Source organism: Pipistrellus hanaki (genome assembly GCF_964339955.1).
Source record: "Pipistrellus hanaki genome assembly, chromosome: 6".
Classification (NCBI taxonomy): Eukaryota; Metazoa; Chordata; class Mammalia; order Chiroptera; family Vespertilionidae; genus Pipistrellus; species Pipistrellus hanaki.
This window is the reverse complement of record NC_140508.1, coordinates 60,065,205-60,085,613: the sequence shown is the minus strand read 5'-3', so window position 1 is coordinate 60,085,613 and position 20,409 is coordinate 60,065,205. Positions and strand designations below refer to the sequence as shown.

At 42.8% G+C, this 20,409-nt stretch overlaps 1 protein-coding gene across 2 annotated transcripts in view; it reads right to left on the bottom strand.

The window, feature by feature from the left end:
• PTPRM (protein tyrosine phosphatase receptor type M) overlaps positions 1-20,409 on the bottom strand; it is a 606,371-nt gene that overhangs the window by 19,022 nt on the left and 566,940 nt on the right. For both annotated transcript variants that reach the window (XM_084887751.1, XM_084887752.1), the window contains 6 exons: positions 13,266-13,382; positions 8,532-8,686; positions 8,124-8,259; positions 5,740-5,889; positions 4,874-5,047; positions 2,644-2,775 (listed from right to left, as the gene is read on the bottom strand). In XM_084887751.1, coding sequence (XP_084743877.1) covers positions 2,644-2,775; positions 4,874-5,047; positions 5,740-5,889; positions 8,124-8,259; positions 8,532-8,686; positions 13,266-13,382 — 864 coding nt within the window. The remainder of the gene's footprint in view (positions 1-2,643; positions 2,776-4,873; positions 5,048-5,739; positions 5,890-8,123; positions 8,260-8,531; positions 8,687-13,265; positions 13,383-20,409) is intronic.

Here is a 20,409-nt window from a genome sequence, read left to right as displayed (position 1 = left end):
AGAGGAACTGCCTGGGACTCCAGCAGCCTCCATCACACTCAGCCACAATCCCTGCTGGTTTTTATAATCCAAAGCTATGGGGACTTCTCTTCCTGGCATTGGAACCCTGGGCTGGGAGGCCTGGTTTGGGGATGGAACCCCTTGTCCGTCAGGGGGAATCTCCATAGCCAAGATATTCCTCCTACTTTTTTTTTTTTAAAATATATTTTATTGACTTTTTTTACAGAGAGGAAGAGAGAGTTAGAAACATCGATGAGAGAGAATCATCGATCAGCTGCCTCTTGCACATCCATCCCCTACTGGGGATGTGCCCGCAACTAAGGTACATGCCCTTGACCGGAACCGAATCCGGGACTTTTCAGTCTGCAGGCTGATGCTCTATCCACTGAACCAAACTGGTTTCGGCTCCTCCTACTTTTTATCTTCTACATCTCTGCCCCTCCTACCAGTCTTGATGTGGCTTCTGTTTTTAAATAGTTAGTTGTAGGACTTTCATTGAGCTAGATTTCAGGTGGTTCTGAATAATGGTTATTGTGTAATTTAGTTGTATTTTTGATGTGGTTGTAGGAGGATGCGAGTAGAACATTTCCCTATACCTCTATCTTGACCAGCTGTTTATTTATTTTTAAATAATGCTCTCATGAAATCTTCCCTTCCTCACCAGCACTTCCCGGCAACAAGTTATAAAATTGCCTTATCAAACTATAGCATGCTAATATCTATTTTCTTTTTGATATCCAAATGTACCCACTGTTAAAATTAATAGTCATTGTGATAGGAAGCAGAGATGGTAATAAAATCCGAACATGCACAGTTGAACTGTTCTGCCCATTTTACTCCTGGCTGAGCTAGCTTTGCTTTTAGCTTGTTCTCTCAGTTCAAAACCAGATCAAAAGCTTGTCATTTATACCAAAGAAATATGAATGGCCTAGGCTGACATTTGGCTCTTGGCACACTGCATTCTGCACTTTGCCCAAGTAAACGATATATAAAATGGCTTAAATGGTGTATAACACATCCATGAACTGGACCTATAAATACTTAAAATAGTTGAGTGCTATTCTCGTACAATTGCAAAGCCTTTAAGTTCAAATGCTTAGTTTAGTGTTCTCTAAAAGACCGACTCCCAGGAGCCTCTTTTCTCTCACTCTGAAAATCAGCTCTGTCTGCTGAATGGAATTACTGTCTCTTTGTCTCTCCTCCCCTTGGCCAGGCAAGGCTTGGTTTCAGTCCAGACAGTTTGGGTTTAGAATGCAGCTTCGGAATTCAAACACTGCTGTTTAAAGAGAACACACAGAAATAACTAATGCCTGGCTCACTAATATGAACAAAACGGTACATCACTACATTTCAGGATTCACATTAGGGAGGGGGGAAAGAATGATTCTGAAGAGGGATCAAGCCCTTTATTCTAGAACTGTCTATGACTAAGGACTCCTGAATTAGGGAAATTTAACCTTGGACACTGTGCGTTAGAAAACCAGGATCCGTGGTTCTATTTTGAGTTGTGTCTTTGAAGCTCCCTTAGCTGCGACTGTGTTTTTAAATGGCTGCAATCTGTCCTCTGGAGGGGGCCAATGGGGGAAGACCTGAAACATTTAGCCTTCTTAAACAAAAAGGACTAGATGAGGACAAGGATTGTCATTATCATTTCATAAACATTCAGGCTACAGCTAATAATATAATCTAGTATCTCAAACATAATTAAAAACGTTACAGCATTAAAGAGAATTCCATATCATTTACGGCAGATTGATGGCAATAAAGTAGATTTTAGGAAGGGATGCTGAAATAGTCAGGCCTTTTTATCTTATTTATTTATTTTTTAAAAGAATTTGTCTCTATTAAATAGGAAATAAATTCAGTTCCAGAACAAGTTTTTTCTTAAAACACGCTAAGTTCAAGTTTAGCATAACTGTCTTGACAGTTAAGCCTGTGATTGGTATGGCTGTATCCTAAAGCAATAAATTCAGCTCCTAAATGGCCACTGTGCTAATGCTCGCCTGACAAGTCTCTTGAAGAAAATGTTTTTAAACCCCATTACTAATATCGAGTCATTACTGTCCATTCTATCTTTTTTTTATGTTTAAGAAGAGGAGCTATGAAAATGTCCCATTTATCATTCTGAGCTTCTCTTATCTTCCAGTCCCAGTTTTATTTCTTTTTAATATCTTTATCAAAGAGTTGACACAACTAATTGCTCTCCCTTAAAATTGACTGCCACAGCATCATGGTACTATCCCTGATGGGACTGAGAGCTGGGTTCGATGCTGACATCTACCACAGCTTCTGGCTTGCTTGCTCTGATTTTGGTGTTGTGGCATTCCTGTTCCTGTTCTACTCTGACTCTGCCCATTACCTTGATCTCCCTCCAGTCAGTATTTCCATCCTTTCTGACTCCATCTTGCCCTCTCACTTCCACCATCTGTAATTCCAGCCTGTCTTTGGGTTTCAGATGACTTTCTGCCCCAATCCCTAATTCCATCTGATTTTTAACGTTTGTGTTTCAGCATCTCCTGTTCTCAGTCCTCACCTGACTTTTGTGACCTGGCACTGGAGGCCACACTTTTCAATGTGCAAACAAAGCAAACACAGATTTAACCGTGGGCAAGAGCTCTGGCTGTAATAACTCATGAGTCTCACCTGGGCCGGATCCACATCATTCAGCATAACTACAGACGTGCAGTGATAATCCAGGACCAGCCTCCAGAAGTCTTTCACTGTGTTTGGCAAAGGATGCTGGGTGACTATAAAAGCGGAAGGCTGTTTATAGCTCTGCAAACACATAAGAAAGATCCAAATATATCAGAAAATATGAAGGGAAGAAGCTAAGGTTATTTTATATGCATACAAATTTGTGACATAAAACACTGAGCATATTTAACAACTGTTGAATTCTATCACCATTGTCAATGCCAAAACAGATTAAATATAAACTTATCTACAGAATAGTAATGATAAAATATTCTCACTTTGACATTAAGAACACAAGAGCATTTCATAAAATGTTTGCTGTCTCTAGTAGAAAAGCAATATTGGCCTTATACATAATCGGTCCCCCTGCCCCACTCTCCCCTCCCCCCTCCCCTGCCCGAGGAATAAGCTTTTGTCTTGTTTAGGGCAGTGGTCGGCAAACTCATTAGTCAACAGAGCCAAATATCAAGAGTACAATGACTGAAATTTTTTTTGAGAGCCAATTTTTTTTTAAACTTAAACTTCTTCTAATACCACTTCTTCAAAATAGACTCACCTTATTTGGTGGAAGAGCCACACTCAAGGGGCCAAAGAGCCACATGTGGCTCTCGAACGACAGTTTGCTGACCATGGGTCTAGGGCTTGGGAGTTGGATCTCAAAGAATTTAAAAAATTTAACCGTTTTTTGTCAGCAACTACTAGGAAGATAGCACATAAATGTTTTGCTCCCAGGCTGACCTTCAGTGTATTCATTGTTCAGTTCAATGCTTTACTTCTGTCTTAGGTCTAGCTTACTCCTTACTTAACTGATTTTTTTGGCTGTTTCCTTGACTAGGCTCTGAAAGAAGCATGGTACTGTCTCCTTATATGATGATGAATTTTTCCATCTCACTCTGTATTTCAATTTCTATTTTATATATTTTTGAAGCCATAATTTTAGTGTAGCACTGTTATTTCTTCTGAGTGCATCAAACATTATTTCTTATGAAATGACTCCATAAAATAAGTCATCCTATCTTTTTTAAAGTTACCTTTAAAGTCTTTTTTTTTTTTTTACCTTAAAGCCTATTTTGCTTGCTAACAATATAGCTACTTTCACTTCCTTTTAGCTAGAACATAATCATATATTTCTAGTTCTTCTTTTTCTTTCAAATTTTAGTATCCTTTTAGCCAATTCTCCTATATTATCAAGTAAGATTTTAATAATCCTTTTAATAAGGAAAATGTAAATTTATTTTAAAAATATGTGTAATTAAGCCTTGGACAGTGTGCTCAGTTAGTTGAGCATTGTCCCATGCACCAAAAGGTCTCAGGCTCAATTCCGTCAGGGCACATGCACCGATTGCGGGGTTGTAGGCTCAACCCCAAAGGCAGCAGACTGATGTTTTTCTCTCTCACATCGATGTTTCTCTCTCTCTCTCCCCCCTCCCTTTCTCTCTAAAATCAATAAAAACTCAATTAAAAACATGCATAATTAAAATAGCTCTGCTTTTCCTAAAAATCTTTCCTTGTCATGTATGTGTGCGATGGTGCTACTTATTTTTGCCAAAAAAGGATGTATATGCTTTTTACTGCTCTGGAGAGCCTCAAACAAGTTTTTACTGATATCACACCAACAGAATTAAAACTTCCATGTTAGCACTAAAAATATCCATTCACATTTCCCACCAATTGAATAGCAAATGCTCATTCAGTTAGAAGGAAACAGACTGACAGGAAGTAATGAGCTGTGTACTATCTGTACTGACAGGTGATTCCCCCCCCCCCCCCCCCATGTTAATTACTGCCTGAATTAGGAAGAAAGGGCACTAAAATAATGTTGCAAACCATATTATCCCACTTGAATTGCCGCAGTGACCTAAGAGCTGTCTCTTGCTCTCTGGCCAGCAGGTTAAAACTGCAAGTGCTCAGAGAGTAAATGGGACATGATTTATTTATCAGTACGTTAGGACTAGTGGTTTCCGAGAGATCAAGAATGTTTGCATCGACGGGAAAACATATATGGAGTCTGAAATGCACTTTTCAGAAAAAAATAGTTTCTGTCTTTAAAAAAACAACACCTCGAAGAGCAAGGGCAGATGAGTCTAAGGAGACCCAGGCTGCACTTAGTCACTTCCCAGTTGCTGCCCCTGGAGAAACATCTCCCCGTTTCCTTCCGAGGGGAGGTGGGTGGGCTTACATCCATGAGAGCGGCGTTGATGTAGTTGCTGCTCTCCCCGTCGATGGTGATGAGGAAAGGCAGGCAGCGGTCCGGAGGCAGGACGTCCATGCACCGGTTTTTCTCATGGTTCCGGGGCAGAAGCGCGATGCTACAGTCTTCCACACGCAGAGTTGGCGTGACCATGTTCAGGGTCTGTGTGACAGAATGCAGGCAGTGGAGAAGACACTGGATAGTACACCGTCTTAATGCAGACTGCAGCACAGCCAAGTTTCCTACAGCTGAGTACAAGATCAACCCCTCCTCCACCTCCGCCATCACCCCACTCACAGTTACATTTTTATTTCTCTTTCTCTCCTTGGATTTTGTCTATAGAGTGTGCCCATCAGACATAAGGACCATTAAGGGTAATGAGGGCTAGACATCTGGGCACTTGGGAGTAGAAGGTTGGGTAGAATTGGTCTAGAGCCAGGTACATTTAGACCAAATGTGAGGATGAGGAACTCTTGCCTGAATATAGTATCTTGCTTGTTTTCGCTGCACCCCGGGGCATTATGGGATTACCAGGTGTCTGCCTTTGAAGTGGGGAAATGGCACTGCCTTTGAAGTGGGGAAATACCAATGGTTCTCAAAAAGTAACTTTGCCCCCATGGGACACAGGCAATGCCCGCCCACATTTCTGGTTGTCACAACTGATGTGGCATCCAGTTGGTAGAGTCCAAGGATCCTACATGACAGCCCCACAGCAGAGAATTCCCCAAACCCAAATATCAACATTGCTGAGGTTCAGGAACCCTGTGCTGCCTCAATGATTCACGATCTGACTTAGATATATTTCTTGAGGAGCAAAGTCACAGCCACTCGCCTCTCCCTCTAGCGCGACTTACCCGGAACTCCTCCTTAATCTGGCTTGAATTTGTCTGTGGGTCCAGTTTGTTCATGTCATAATACAGAGACCGAACTTGGGAAGCAGGGATGGAGGTGTCTCCACAAAGACAGGCTTCTAGGATGGCGTCATGGATAAACACATATTGCTCCTGGTGAAGCAGAGGGGACTGGTTAGTAATGGAGAAACCAAGATGCCTGAGAGATTGAGGCAGAGAAAGAGGGAAGGCAGCCCCACGTGGTCAAGGAAATGGACCAGTGTTCTGAGGAGAAAGATCCCGTGTGAGGACCTGACAGCTGGGAGAGGGGTATTCCCCACGTGGCACACCTGGCATGGTTACTAAAAGGCCACACATGACAGCTTAATGGGAGAAAGAGACAAATGGGCTCAACCCGTTCACATGGAGTGATTAAAGTCTTATATGGACAGATTAAAACCAATCAGATGCTGATAAATGCTACAGCAAGCACTGTGATACTGTGGCTAAAGTACTTGGGTAATTCTGATCCCATGGGTTTGAAACTCAGTATTTCAGATGAGGAAATGAGCAGAATCTTATCCATCTATGATAAAAAAAAGAATTTGCTGACCAAATTAATAATGCAGAGAAGGTGAAGGGAAATTTGACATCACAGTGAAAAACCAGTTCTGAGCACTTAGAACTATTTACTTTGAAATATTAATGAATGTGATAATTACAAAACTCTTTATGTGTCCAGAGAAGGGCTCCTGTTTGTAGGTTACAAGTCCACAGTTTAAAGATGGGTCTTTAGACTGGCCAGCATAACTCAGTGGCAACCTATGAACCAGAAGGTCATGGTTCAATTCCTGATCATGGCATATGCCCAGGTTGCTGGCTCGATCTCCAGTGTGGGCATGCAGGAGGGAGCCAATCAATTATTCTTTCTCTTTTCACTGATGTTTCCATCTTTCTCTCCCTCTCCCTTCCTCTTACAGATAAAAAAAAAGTATTTTAAAAATATTAATAAGAATGGGTCCTCTAATTCAGAACTGGCACTGACTTTATCTACAATTACTTAACCATATTTATTATCAACTTTTAATTACTTGAGATGCAAACCAGTCTCATTACTTTTTACTTTAATTTCTATAAATAACCAGGACTCTTAATTCTCAAAACTGCCACTGCTATTCAACATCACCTCAAAAAAGAGGAGCAAGTGGGAAAATGGATAAGACAACATTTGATCAATTGTAAAGTACGTTAAAAATACATTATCGCCCTAGCCGGTTTGTTCAGTGGATAGTGTTAGCCTGCAGACTGAAGGGTTCCAGGTTTGATTCTGGTCAAGGGCACATGCCTTGGTTGCAGGCTTGATTCCCAGAAGGGGGCATGCAGGAGGCAGCCTATCAATGCTTCTCTCTCATAGATGTTTCTATCTCTCTCTCTCCCTCTCCCTTCCTCTCTGAAATCAATAAAAATTTATTTAAAAAACACATCATCATTATTATCTTTAAAACAAAGAATTCCTACTCTAAAGAGAAAAAGACCAGGAAAATAGCATTTAAAGTTTCTGCTATTATCACTTCTTGGCCTTTTGGCTAAGATCAAGTGTAAAGTTTCTGCTATTTTTCTTTGTTAGCTAAAAATAAATAAATAAATAAATAAACGAATAAATAAATAAATTAGGGTTTCCAGTGCCTTGTGTAAGCTTTATGCACAAAAAAAATGTACTGGATTGTTTTTAGTTCTTCTATTTTACAGATAATTTTCCAGGTGGCGAGTGTAATGCTTACTTAAAACAATCACATATTAGTAAAAAATATGAATTTCCTATGAGTAGGATCTAATTATTTTCCTCAAAAACTCAACTTCCTGATACACTTCGAATTCTAGTTGATGGAAGTACTGGTTGGTACATAGTGCTTCTATAAAATGGGCAAATTCCCATGATACTAAGTCATTGGGAGGAATTTTTAGGGACCAGGAAAGGAACAAAATGTACAGATATGACACTTGAATCATTTGGCAACTGCCTGGCTATTCTGAGGCGTGACCTTGCCCTGGTTACCAGCTAGTTTGAAGGCATAAGAAGAAGAAATGGAATTGGAAGCCTGAAGCGTTAATGCAGAGACTCCACTGGGCTCCTTGACCCGGACACTCGCGAAGATTTAGGCTCATGGCTATGGATTCCGTTACCTGCGAGACTTGTGGCCTTTGTGTTTGTTTATGAAAGGAAAAACAAAAGGAAGCAGGGAGGAAGGAAGAAAGGCTGCCAGGTGTATCACTTTTTCTTTTAGGGAGTTTAGGAGGGAGAATTGCCTGCGCTTCTTTTCTCCTTGGCTCTCTGGGGGATAGGGACACACCAGAGGCCCCAGGGGACCAGCTCAGTAGCTGATGGGGACCGATGGGGAGCACAGTACCTCCGTTTGCACCATGTTCACTCTCCGCGACCGCAGCTCCCGGACACAGTTATAGATGTCCACCACGCCTTCTCTTTCCGCCATGTCCAACATGATGTCGATAACGATGAAACAGCCGGTCCTCCCAGCACCAGCACTGAGTGGAGAGAGATGTCTATTAGAGGAGGAGAAGGACCCCTGTGTAGCTGCTTCTTTAAAAAAAAAAAAACTTATCGTATGATGGCGAGATTCACATCACCTCACATAAAATGAACCATTTAAAGTGTGTAACTCAGTGGCATTTCACACCTTCACAATGGTGTGCAACCTTCACCTCCACTGATTTCCAAAGCATTTTCCCCACCCAAAGGAGACCCACACCCACTGCCCTCTGTGCGTCCTCCCAGAGGCTCTGGGTGTGCTCCTCACCTGCAGTGCACCACCAACGGGCCTGAGTTGGGTGGGCTCTTCGATTTGACCTGCCGGACGAATCCCAGCAGCCCTGTGGCATGGTAAGGGACCCCGTGATCAGGCCAGCCAGTGAAGTGAAACTGTCTGATCTCTCGGATTTCATGAACGCCCCTCTGCCATTCCAAGTCAGCACAATGCAGGAAGAGAACAAAGGGAAACACATGATGAGCAACCAGGAGAGCCTCGGGTACCCCTCGGCAGTCAGAAAGTCTAGGGATAGAAACCTTGGGTCCCTGGGAAGAAGGTGATTCTTAAATGTTATACGCACTTTGAAAACCTTACCACAGGCAGGAAGGTACTCGGGTGGAAGGGGAGGTGATGTCTGGGGACAATACTAACTGACAGGTGCAATTCCAGCAAATGAATGGATGGATCTCTTTGAGTCCTTGAAATTCCTTTCTAAAAAGTAGATTCAATGAAGAGTTTGTGTGACACTTAGATCCTAAAGGTGAGGTGTGAGTTCACAGAGAAAGAGGCACAGAACAGGAACCTGTGTGTTCAAGAGATCAGCCACTAAAATACAAAATCCCTTGTTCTCTCTCCTCTATGTTCTGGTTCCTTTGTCTGGGGCCCTTGAGCAGTGTACACACTGTGGATGCGAAGAGAATGTCACTGGAAGAATGAATGAGGACTACTTTCCAACTACAATACATAGGCCAGAGAACTAATTTTCATTTGCCATTCATTTTGTTAGATTTCTCTTTTTTAATCTGGGTAAACAGTTAATCCATTCATCCATTCAGTGACCATCTGAGTGAATGCAATGCTTCCTTCAGGTATGACCCTAGGTGCTGGGGACACAGAGGTATTCAGACAGTGCCTCCTGTGTTCGGGTGTTGCAGCTGGCTTTTGGAAAACAGGTATGTAAGCAAATATATATTTGCTAAAATTCTTTGTTGGATCAGTAAGCTGAAGTGGGAGAGTTGCCTGCCACTGAAGTGAAGGGAAGGCAGAAGAAAAGAACCTTAAGGTTTTGTTTTGAAAAAACTTATTCTTGTTTTGAGAATATTTTAGTTGATATATATCCAACAATTTTTTTCCTAACCATGAGCCTATGTTATAAGACTGTGTCTTAAAACCAAAGTCTGTTTTGAAAACAACCATTACTTATAGAATCAAGGCTGGATGTAAATTTGAGGTTAAACTGAATTTTCTCCTGTCTCATTTAGTGACTATTTACCATTTCTGTGTTAATCCCTGAGTGTGGTTTTATTTATCATAACACTAAGAACTCACTAACCTTATCACATTTACCATCAGTCATTGTTCACACATACTTATGAGCAGAGAAATTCAGAATTTTATGTGCTTTGAAAGATTGGAAGAGGCCGACAATTATAGATTTTAAGATAAGACTTGCTTGCTGTAAGTGTATTAACATGTCTTAGTTTAATAACCCACAAAAGTTGAAGCTTTAGCTCTCTTTGAAAATCATGCTATTCTTTAATGCCGTTTAGGCATTAAGGTATTAAAACTATCAGAGAGTCATGAATAAAAATCAACACTGTTATCTGCTACAGATGCTCTGTGACCCCCAAAGTAACATTACAAGGTGGTTGGGAGCCCACACTCCTTATAGCTGACACTGTAGCCAGTCCCAAAGTCTCTATTAGAAGACAGAGGGTTGAGCTGGGTCACCCTCCAAATCCCTAGAGAGTTCCCCTAGCTTTAGGTGGTCAGTCGTGGTCCCACACAGTGGAAATGTCTATAATACATATTTATTTATTCCAAGGACCACTGAAGGGCATTTCCCCCCATATATTGATTTTCCTCTTAATTTTTATTTTTTGAGAACTTCCCCTTCTAGCTTTGTTAGATTTCAGCCCCAGCATTCCCAAGTCCCAAACTTCATCCATCATGAGATGGGCCCCCAACCGTTCTCTTTAAGACTCACTTTCAGAGCAAGATAAATGCCTTTTTCCCAAAAGAAACCTCCACCCTCTTCCATGTTCAAGATTAGCAAAGGGAATTGTTTCTGAGTCAGTTCATTTGGGGGGAGGGGGTGTTTGAATCGTGGATGTGATTAATGATCACAGTTACAAATACTTCCCAATTTGATTCCATTATATTTTTGTTTATTTTTCATTATAACAAGTATTAATGCAATATAAAAAAGTAATATTCACTTAATTTTTCCCATGTAATTTAATGGGAAAGAAGAACTCAAGATATACAATAAGTGCCTAGAACAAAGAATGCACTTAATAGATATCTGTGCATGCTTTGTCTTTGAGGCAGTCAGTTCATATTCCCACTGCCTTCTCTGAACCCCACACACCTCCTAGGTAGAGAGAATTTGGTAGCCATTATCAGCTTTCTTTCTGCCAGGTTAGACTGGGATAGATTCACCAGGCAGACGAGATCCACCGGGACTTTTAAGCTGTCTTCCTCCTGACACAGTGGGCACTTTACCTTACTTAATATCTGTTTAGCTTTGAGTCATTAGCTACATGGGAAAGGAAAGATGACAGTCCCATGCAAAACAGGGCTTCATCAGTTTCAGATTGCAATGTGTTTGCTTGTTCTGCAGAGTGGAGCCCAAATCCATTTTTCACCTTCAGTCCCTTGATGCAACATATTCTCAGAATTGCAGGGCTCGCACAGTATATGATTGACTGTTTCCCCTGCTTCTAATGAGAAAGTTTAAAATCCACAAGGAGTGCTCCGTAGAAGTGCTAATGATTTGTTTTCCTCAAAGTTTCCAATTGCCCAGTTGGAAAATCACAAACAGGTCATTTTAATTTCCCTTAGAGCCTAAAAAAGCTCCCCTTCCCTCCCTTCCACCACCTCTTCACTAGTTGTCTGGTGACTAAAATAACTGGGTATTTCTAAAACATTTCTGTGTACCTGGGGATGCTGGAGAGTATAATAAGAGGTTAAAAAAAGAGCAAGGAAACAAACAAACCCTTCCTTTAGCATCAGAGACACATTTTCAGCTTATTAGAGAGCTGACTACTGTTCAAAGAACTCTATGTTTAAGCGATGGCTTTGGATGATTTTTTTTAAAAAAGAAAAAATATTGAGGATCTTTTATCGCTGTTTTAATGTAATTCACGAGCGCTTTTGCTAAGAGCTGTTCAGAAATCCTCCCCCAAACCTGCTTAAGATGGGAAAAAAAAAATCGAAGTGTGAGGTTCAGAACTTGAAGAATTGAGGCAACTAGAACTCCACAATCTTTGAAGTCCCCAAGTCTCCTGCCTGCTTATTAAAAATGACAGGCTAAAAAAATAGTATTAGAAACAGACTAAAATAAAATCTTTTCAGTCTTGTGATTCTCTGACAAATATGAATTTGAAACCCAGAGAGGTAGTTCAAAACAGAAGAGTTAAATTAACCAATAAACAACTTCCTTAACACTGGTCTTGCTAACCCAAAAAGTACAAATATAGAGTAGAGGAGAAGGCCAAGAGCCAACTACCCAGCAGCCCACGGATAATCCAGGTCCTCTAAGAGGACCTGACAGTGTAAATGAGCACCAGCCTGCACTGAACAAATTCACAACAAAACTGCTCTGCCCAGTGTAACCGTGCAGGGCGGAGTTCTGGAGAAGCAGCTCTTGACACAAAGTCTGTGGACCCCAGACACGATATCATGTGTCCCCCTCATCGGAGGTAAGATGAGGACTGACTGGCAGGCAGAGTGTTTCTCAGCCACGTCACCTCCACTGTCCCACAGCCTACCTGTGACACTTCTCTGGGTGGACTGCAGTTTGCTTCACTTTGGGCCCTTCCCTATGTCAGCAGAAAGAGGGGGAATAAGGAAATTCCCTGTTATGCCCTACAGTGCTTCCCGGAGAAGCCCCATCCATGCACATGGGATGAGGCAGAGGAGAGCGAAGGCAGAGCATTCACCACCAGCAAGTACAAAAGGCTGAGACCAGTATGGGAGTGAGTATGAATGGGGTGTTGGTTCATGCAAGGGTGACCTAGGTTTCCAGGTAAGTCACTTCTACCTGGAAAATCCATCAGTCCATGTGAAACCAGAGGCCTGAAAAGCCTCAGGAAGCAGAGGGATTCCAGAAGGAGTTAGGACTTGGGTCTCAACTCATTACAGGAAACCCACATGGACATACAACATGAAGGCATTTATTAAACTGCCAGTGAATGGAGAGAGAGAGAGAGAGAGAGAGAGAGAGAGAGAGAGAGAGAGAGAGAGAGCGAGGGAGGGAGGGAGGGAGGGAGGGAGGGAGAGAGAGAGAGAGAGAGAGAGAGAGAGAGAGAGAGAGAGAGGGAAAGAAGAAGAAGAAGAAGAAGAAGAAGAAGAAGAAGAAGAAGAAGAAGAAGAAGAAGAAGAAGAAGAAGAAGAAGAAGGAGAAGAAGGAGAAGAAGGAGAAGAAGAAGAAGAAGAGAAAGAAGAAGAAGGAGAAGAAGAAGGAGGAGAAGAAGAAGGAGAAGCAGCAGTAGGAGCTGAACAATATCAACCAGGTTAAAAAGAAAAAGGAAACAGACAGGTAGGCATTATCTTTTGGTGTAACTGCAAAATATAGGCTCTTATGAAATGGGAATGATTTGCTTCAAAGATGGAACTGAGCTGTTACAGAATCAAAGGGCAAGATGCAATCTTGAGAAATTACTAGGTAGAGTCTACCTGCATTCAGGTGTGACCATGTACGGATTAGCTTAGTAAGTTAATAAGGCTAGCACCACTAATGTCTGGCCATGGCTTTTCAAAGTGTGCAGTGTGAAAACTTACCTTTTCAACAGCAAATGTTCTTATTACATATTCTGCCAGTAGTTCTGTTTCTATTAAGGTGACTTTAATGTCTTTATATATCTCTGTGTCATCTGGCCAGTATTTGCAGCATTTGACCTTTAGAAAACAAAAAAGGAAATAAAGGGTTTAGAGTTTATTTTGTAGTTTCCCAAATGATGGGTCACAGAATGATTTACAGGATAAAATTTGCATGAAGACCAGAAGTTAAGCTGCACACTACAGAGCAAGGTTTATTTTTTTAGATCATGTACGCTTTTCTTCTCTCCCCAGAAGAAGACAAAACGTGAGCTATAAAAGGAACAAAGCTAGGAAAATGGGTCTAAAGTTAACAGATCGTGTTTATACTGCAAATATCCCAGCTACATAACCATTCATTTCCTGTTTATCTCAACTTAGGGAATGGCCTGGAAAAATCAACTATAAAAGGTAGTTTGCAATATTTAGCTCCTCTGAATTTTAAATTACTTCCAATTTCAGGAATCGATTGAACATTTTTGAGACGGAGTGAGCAGGAAATAAAAGCCAACAGTAAGATCAGAATTAAAAAAATTTTTTTTTTCTGAGAAAGAAAGTAGCCATGTGTTTTTCCCAATTTAGAACTACAGGTTCATTTACATCCAAGTAAAGTCAATACACAAACCTTGGCAAAATCTGAACACAGTCTTTCCATATTATTGGAAGCCTCTAATCTGAGGATTTTTCAGGTGGAAGGAATTTGTTAGATTTGACTTCTCCAAGTAAGTTTTTTTGGGTCCTGTAGCTCTTGCAGACTTCAGCAAAAGCTTGGGATGAGGAAAGAGCAGGAGGAGTGAGCAGGAAATCAAAGCCAACAGTCAGATTAGATTTTTTTCCCCTGAAAAAGGAAGTAATTGTGTGGTTTTCCCAACTTAGAGTTACAGTCATCCAGGTGTCCTCTGGGCTCCGTCTGAGCCTCTGCGAGTCTGTGTTGCATTCCTGGCGGCTTCATCCATGCTTGTCACCACTCCTGTGCCTCTGGCCCCACTCTCCAAGTGCCGAATTCCATTTCTAACCTCTTTTGTGGGCATCTCTCTCGGAGGTCCTGCCAGCACCTCAAAGGCAATATGCCTAAAAGAGAATTCTTTGTCCCCCATCAGCTACACTCATGATTCCCTATGTTAACGAGGCTACAATTTCCCCAGTTACCCAGGCACAAAATCAGTGATTCCGTCTCTAAGACCCAACCAACTGCGAGGTGGAAGACATTTTTGAAATTCCTCTCCAATATGTTTTCCAACTTTTTATTCACTTTGCCATAATCTTGGTTTAGGATCTGGCAACTTCCCGCAGGAACATTCTATTCATACCAGCACCAGGAAAAACCTGCCAGAGGGTACAGCCAATGGCATTTACTTGCTCTGCTCAATAAGCATCTATTTCCAATAGAAATTACATGTAATAGAAGTTGCACGTGGACCTAGCATTTAAGGTACTTTTTCCTTTGGCCACAACTACTGGGCTTATCCTTAGCTTTTACTACTCTCCTTTCTAGCCACTATGTTCAGAGAGAAGTAATTTGCATGAACCCCAAACAGATCTCATGATCCAGATTCCTATCCATGCCATTCCTTCCGTTTAGAATGTTCTGCTCACACCCATACTCCCAGCTGAAAATTTTATCCTTTCCTCCCAGCTGAAAATTTTATCCTTTCTTCAAAGATTATCTCAAATGCCACACCGCTTCAAAGTCTAGATGTGAGTGTCTCTCTTTTTGGTCCTCTGATGAAATGTGCATATTTTACTAGAATGCTTGATACCTGCCTATTACATGCCACCATGTAAAGGCATCTTATTGCTTATTTCTGTAAATCCTGCAATATCTCACATCGTGTCCCATAGACACTGGATATCAATAGATAGGTGTAGAACTGAATTTTATGGAGACAATGATAGGGTCAGTGTAGGAAGGAAAATCCCAGATTGGGGAAGTTTACAAAAAGAAATATGGACTGAGGTGACCTCTCCCAGAATGCCAAGCACCTTGGTACTCTAATGCTTCCAGAGTGGTACCTGCTGGCTGTTATCTTAGCTGCTTCCTATGAAACTTCCTGGCTGCTGATTCAGTGAGGTTTTAGATAGGCCTTACTACCTTTACTTGGCAAGAGGTAGGCCAGACATACCAGGAGTTGCAGATATAGTGCAGCAGAAGACAAAGATAGTCTCTGCCTTCAATACATTTTTAGTTCCCATTTTTAGTCCCCCCTGCCTCACCCCCCACAATGGGAACATAATCTGTGACTTTACAAAGTATAAATACTTACACATATTATGGTTTACCCATAATATTTCAAAGATTTATATCTCAAATATTCCAGGATACGAGGGAGCTATAGCCAGGAGATCCAGAGGTTGCCCAAGGACCAGCCACGCCCGTATGGGTCAGATGCCACTGTTTTCTCCACAAAGAGAGTGAACTACGGAAAGAAACCTGATCTGCTCCAACACCCTTGGTCAGAGGCTAACTCAGGCCCCTGCCGGTTGCTCTATAATGAGCAGTAATTAGGAGAAAGGCAGCCTTGGGGTTGCTTCCTTCCAGAACCAGTTTGTGGACAGAGCCTTCTCCGGTGCGGAGCACCTGTGCAGGCGGACCCAGAAGAGGCGGACCAGCCACTTCCAACCCCGCCCTCTCCATCTCCTCTCCCGGAACATCCTGAAATGGTGCGCCGCATCTGTTTTTAGCCTACAAAAACCTTTCTAAATTGGGTTCCTTTTAGTATCTTTTCAACTGTTTGGATTTGTGTCAAGTTATAATTTTGCTTTTTAAAAAGAAAAAGAGGAGGAGGAGGAGGAGGAGGAGGATGAGGAGGAGGGGGAGGAGGAAAGTATGCTTCTTTCTGGATGCAGACTTTCCATGCCTGGCTGTGAAGACCAGTGGTTTTGTGGCACCTGTAGGAGCAGAACCAGACACTCCTCTCCTCAGATGGAGGCTGGGCTTGACTGCCTTCTGCAGCCCAGTGTTACCTGCACAAAGTCCAGGAGAGGCTGTGCCTCCACACACCCTAATCCTAAGGCAACAGACTTCAGCCCAGAAGGGAGGCTCTGACCAGGTTCAGTAGTGGGGTGCCCCGGAGCTGGGTCCATTGAGGCACCTGCTACCGAGCCCTGCTGTGTGCCTCACAATGGGAGGCTGCAGGGTAGCAGGATGTGGTCCCTGCCTCCAAAGGGGTCACTGTTGGCTTTAAAATGCACAAACATGAAACAGCACAGAAAGCAGAGTAACTGCAGGATTTCTGGCCTGAAAAAGTTCTCCAAGGTGGGAAATTTTAAACGGCAGCCCAGATGACCCCCAGGTACAGTAAGGTCAGATAACCCCTGGCCGGCTGGAGCTGGAGCTCCCCAGGCTGCAGCACATGACCGTGACCTTCAGAGCATTCTGACTGGCTAGAGCTGTGGTTGTCAGGCTTCAGCAGGCAGCAGAATGCTCTGCAGGGCATGTTACCACACCCCAGTGCCCACTCCAGGAGCACAGATTCGGTAGGTCTGAGGATGTGGGGCCCCGGGTTTGCATTTCAACCCAGCTGCCAGGTGATGCCGCTGGTCTTCGGACCTCACTTTGAATAGCAAGGACTCAGACAACACAACTGGACTGCAGAGTCTGGCCCTCCCTAAGGCTGATGTGAGCTCAAGCAAGTTACTCAGGTTTGCTTAAGGCTCTTCTTCTGTAAAGAGGGGGTGATTTTAGTTCTTACCTCAAAGTGATCTATGATTAAGTCAGGGGTTACCAAATTTGTCTGCACGCAGAATCACATAGGTGGGTGGGTGGGAGTGTATTAAATCCCAAAGCCCAGGACACACGCTAGGCCAATTAAATCATACGTTCTTGGGTGAGACAGAGGTGTCCATAGTTTCTTGTAGCTCCTCAGGCGACTCCCAAGAGCAGATGAGTTTGGGAACCACTGGATCAAGGGACACGATGCAATTAAAACATCTGCCCCAGTGTAAGTGCTCACACAATGGAAATTCTTATTCTTCTTAAAGGATAACTTTGTGATTGGGACTCTAGGTGGCCACAGAACTTCAGAGGGCTAGGGGCCACTAAGGGGGTGGAGACATGGAGCAGGGTTTTCTGGAGAAGGAAGAGGTTAACTGAGCATTGCAAACTGTGCATGGTTTATGGGAGAGGAGGGACCGCAACTGAAAATAAAACAAGGGGAAACTCCAACTTTCCCTCTAAACCAGTCGGCAAACTGTTGCTTACTAGCCACATGCGGCTCTTTGGCCCCTTGAGTGTGGCTCTTCCACAAAATACCACGGCCTGGGCGAGTCTATTTTGAAGAAGTGGCGTTAGAAGAAGTTTAAGTTAAAAAAAAAATTGGCTCTCAAAAGAAATTTCAATCGTTGTACTGTTGATATTGGGCTCTGTTAATTAATGAGTTTGCCGACGACTGGGTTAAACCTCTTTCCTGCAAGCCTTCTTCCAGGGGCTGAGAAGACTAGGGAGAGTGGCCAGAAGGTCTGTTCTCCCATTAGGGAGGTTTGAAGAGCATCCAGCAGAAATTAGGAAATGGTGTTTGCGATTTGTGGGGAGGAAATTCATATCAAGTGAAGCTGTGAGGCATCACAGAGACAGTCAGTTTCCAAACACTTGTTTTCAAGGTCATGACAACTGCCACACATTAGCCTTTAATGCTTGGATTTCACCACTTGGAATCACTGCATTTGCACAACCGGGGCCTCACTGAGTGGCTCAGGGAGCCAAGGGACAGGCTGAGAAAGGAGAGCTGGCTCTGGCCAGGGCTGCTCACCATCCCCTTCATTCCTTCCATTTCCCCAGGGTCCTCAAATGAAAAAACGAAAAGACAGGACCAGGGAGGGTGAGTGACTTGTTTCAGGGAATAAATTACTAGTGTGGAAGACCAGGTTGCAGGGCCAGGCATGGCTCCGAGCACTGGGCATTTTGGGAGGATGGCACTCAAGGTGTATCATCCTTTCTGCAATCTTGCTAAGGAACAGATGCTAAGCAGGAAGCCTTAAAATGACTTTAGCTTCCTCGCCTTTTTGGGGGTGAGAGTCAGTATGTGGGGTGGGGGAGAGAGAAGAGTAGAAGCACAGTGAAACCATCACTCATTTTTTTTTTTTTTTTTTTTTTTGTCACTGGTCATAAATTGCTGTTTCTGCTGGTGTCTCCCCTCCTCCCCCCATCACTAACTCCATCAGTTGCAGGGAGGAGCCTGGGGCAGATCGTGAAGATCTGTTTATGTGCAGGGGTCCAAAGACTCAGAAACCAAAGATTAAGAAGGATTAAGGAGCTGAATATTAGCTCTTTGGTTGGGGCCACCATAGTGTGATCTAATAAACATTACTTCCTCTAAAGGGGTAGAAGGGAGAGGGAGGGAAAGAAAGGCACTGTTAGGAGTTTTAATTCCTTAAGCGGTTTCTCTCTCTCTCTCTCTCTCTCTCTCTCTCTCTCTCTCTCTCTCTCTCTCTCTCTCTCTTTCTTTCTAAAAAGAGATACCCAGAAGGAGTGGCTACAGTTCTATTAATAGTTGTGTTCAGGAGCTGAGTACAGCGTTGATGGAGATACTGGATAGCAAGAGCAAAGAGGCTGTTTGCTACTAAGTAAAGTTACCCCAAGAACCCCAGCCAAGAGCAGCTGCCAGTGAGGTTTCCAAGAGAACAGATTTATTGTATCCAAACTCTTTTATTTTTTGCTGAGCTCTCACAGCAATAAAAACACTTCCTCTCTTACATATCCTGAAAATATAGACTGCTTTGGTCTCTGTGCATCTGTGCAATAAAGATGGAAGTGCATTTGCTCTTTTTTTCTTTTTCTAACTTTTGAGTCATACCCCTGAGCCTCAGTTTTGACATATATAATATGGGTGGCATCACTGATTTCTTAGGGAGGTTGTAGAGATTAAATGAGATAAGATGAATAAAGACTTTGTGTAAAGGCCTGGCTTATAATAGGTTTCCCAGCTCCTCCTTCCAAGCCTGTTTCATTTGGCCCTGGGGTCTCTCTTGGGCATCATCCTTGAAGCCTATTTCAAACTTGCACAAAATCAAGAACTTCTTCTAAAGGTCTGGATAGCTTGGATTTGGGAAAATGCCATAGAGCCCAAGTAAATCAGCTTCACACTACCAGGCTCCTGTTCCTGCTCCTGCCTGAAGTTTCTCCCACATGGTGTCTGGTTTTCTATCTGGTCTTCCAATTCCTATTGACTAATATTATTAATTGATGGACATATAATACTTCCCATATATACAATATATTGAATAATATTTATAATACACACAAGATCACATCCATCCTATATAATAAAAGCCTAAAGTGCTAAGTGTCCGGTCATCCATTCAACCAATCAAAGTGTAATATGCTAATGATATGCTAAGGCCTCTCAATCACTAGCTATGAAGTGCATTGACCACCAGGGGGCAGTCGACTGGTCGACCAGTAGCTATGATATGCACTGACAACCAAAGAGAACAGGCTCCCACTGGTAGGTAAGGGGTAGGTAAGCTTGCTGCTGGGGTCCAGCCTACTGGGACTGAGCAAGACAGGTTGGACATGCCCTGGAGTCCTCCTGTGGTCCTTGCCCATCTGGCCAACCTTCTGCTTCCCTCTCCAGCCCAGATTACGCACCGGTAGGGTCCTTTGGCCTGGCCTGTGCCCTCTCACAATCTGAGACCCCTCAGAAACTGTCAGAGAGCTGGTTTTGGCCCGATCCTGCAGGCCAGGCTGAGGGACCCTACCTGTGCATGAATCTATAATATTTATTTTCATTACTGCAAAGAAACATGCAGCCTGATGCCTCTTGTGGAATTTAAACATCATGGTACAGGCCACCCAAGAAGTTTATCTTGTTACTTTTCTCTCTCCTACCCAGGGAGGTCAGAGAGCATCAGCACTTCCAGGAAATACATTTATCTAGACAGCTGTTTCCCACCTCAGTCAATAGATTTGGCTTTGACTTTTAGCCATTCCTCAAACGTAAGTCCTCTTGCCAAGGGAGGGAGATTTGCCAACCACCGAGGACAATAAAACATGTGTCACGTATTCTAAAGATTATTCTGAAAGAAAAGTTTCAGAAATCTTTTGTGCAATGACAGCATTATTAGTATATGTAGATATATATTTCCTTAGGTACATCAGAGGGACTTAAGT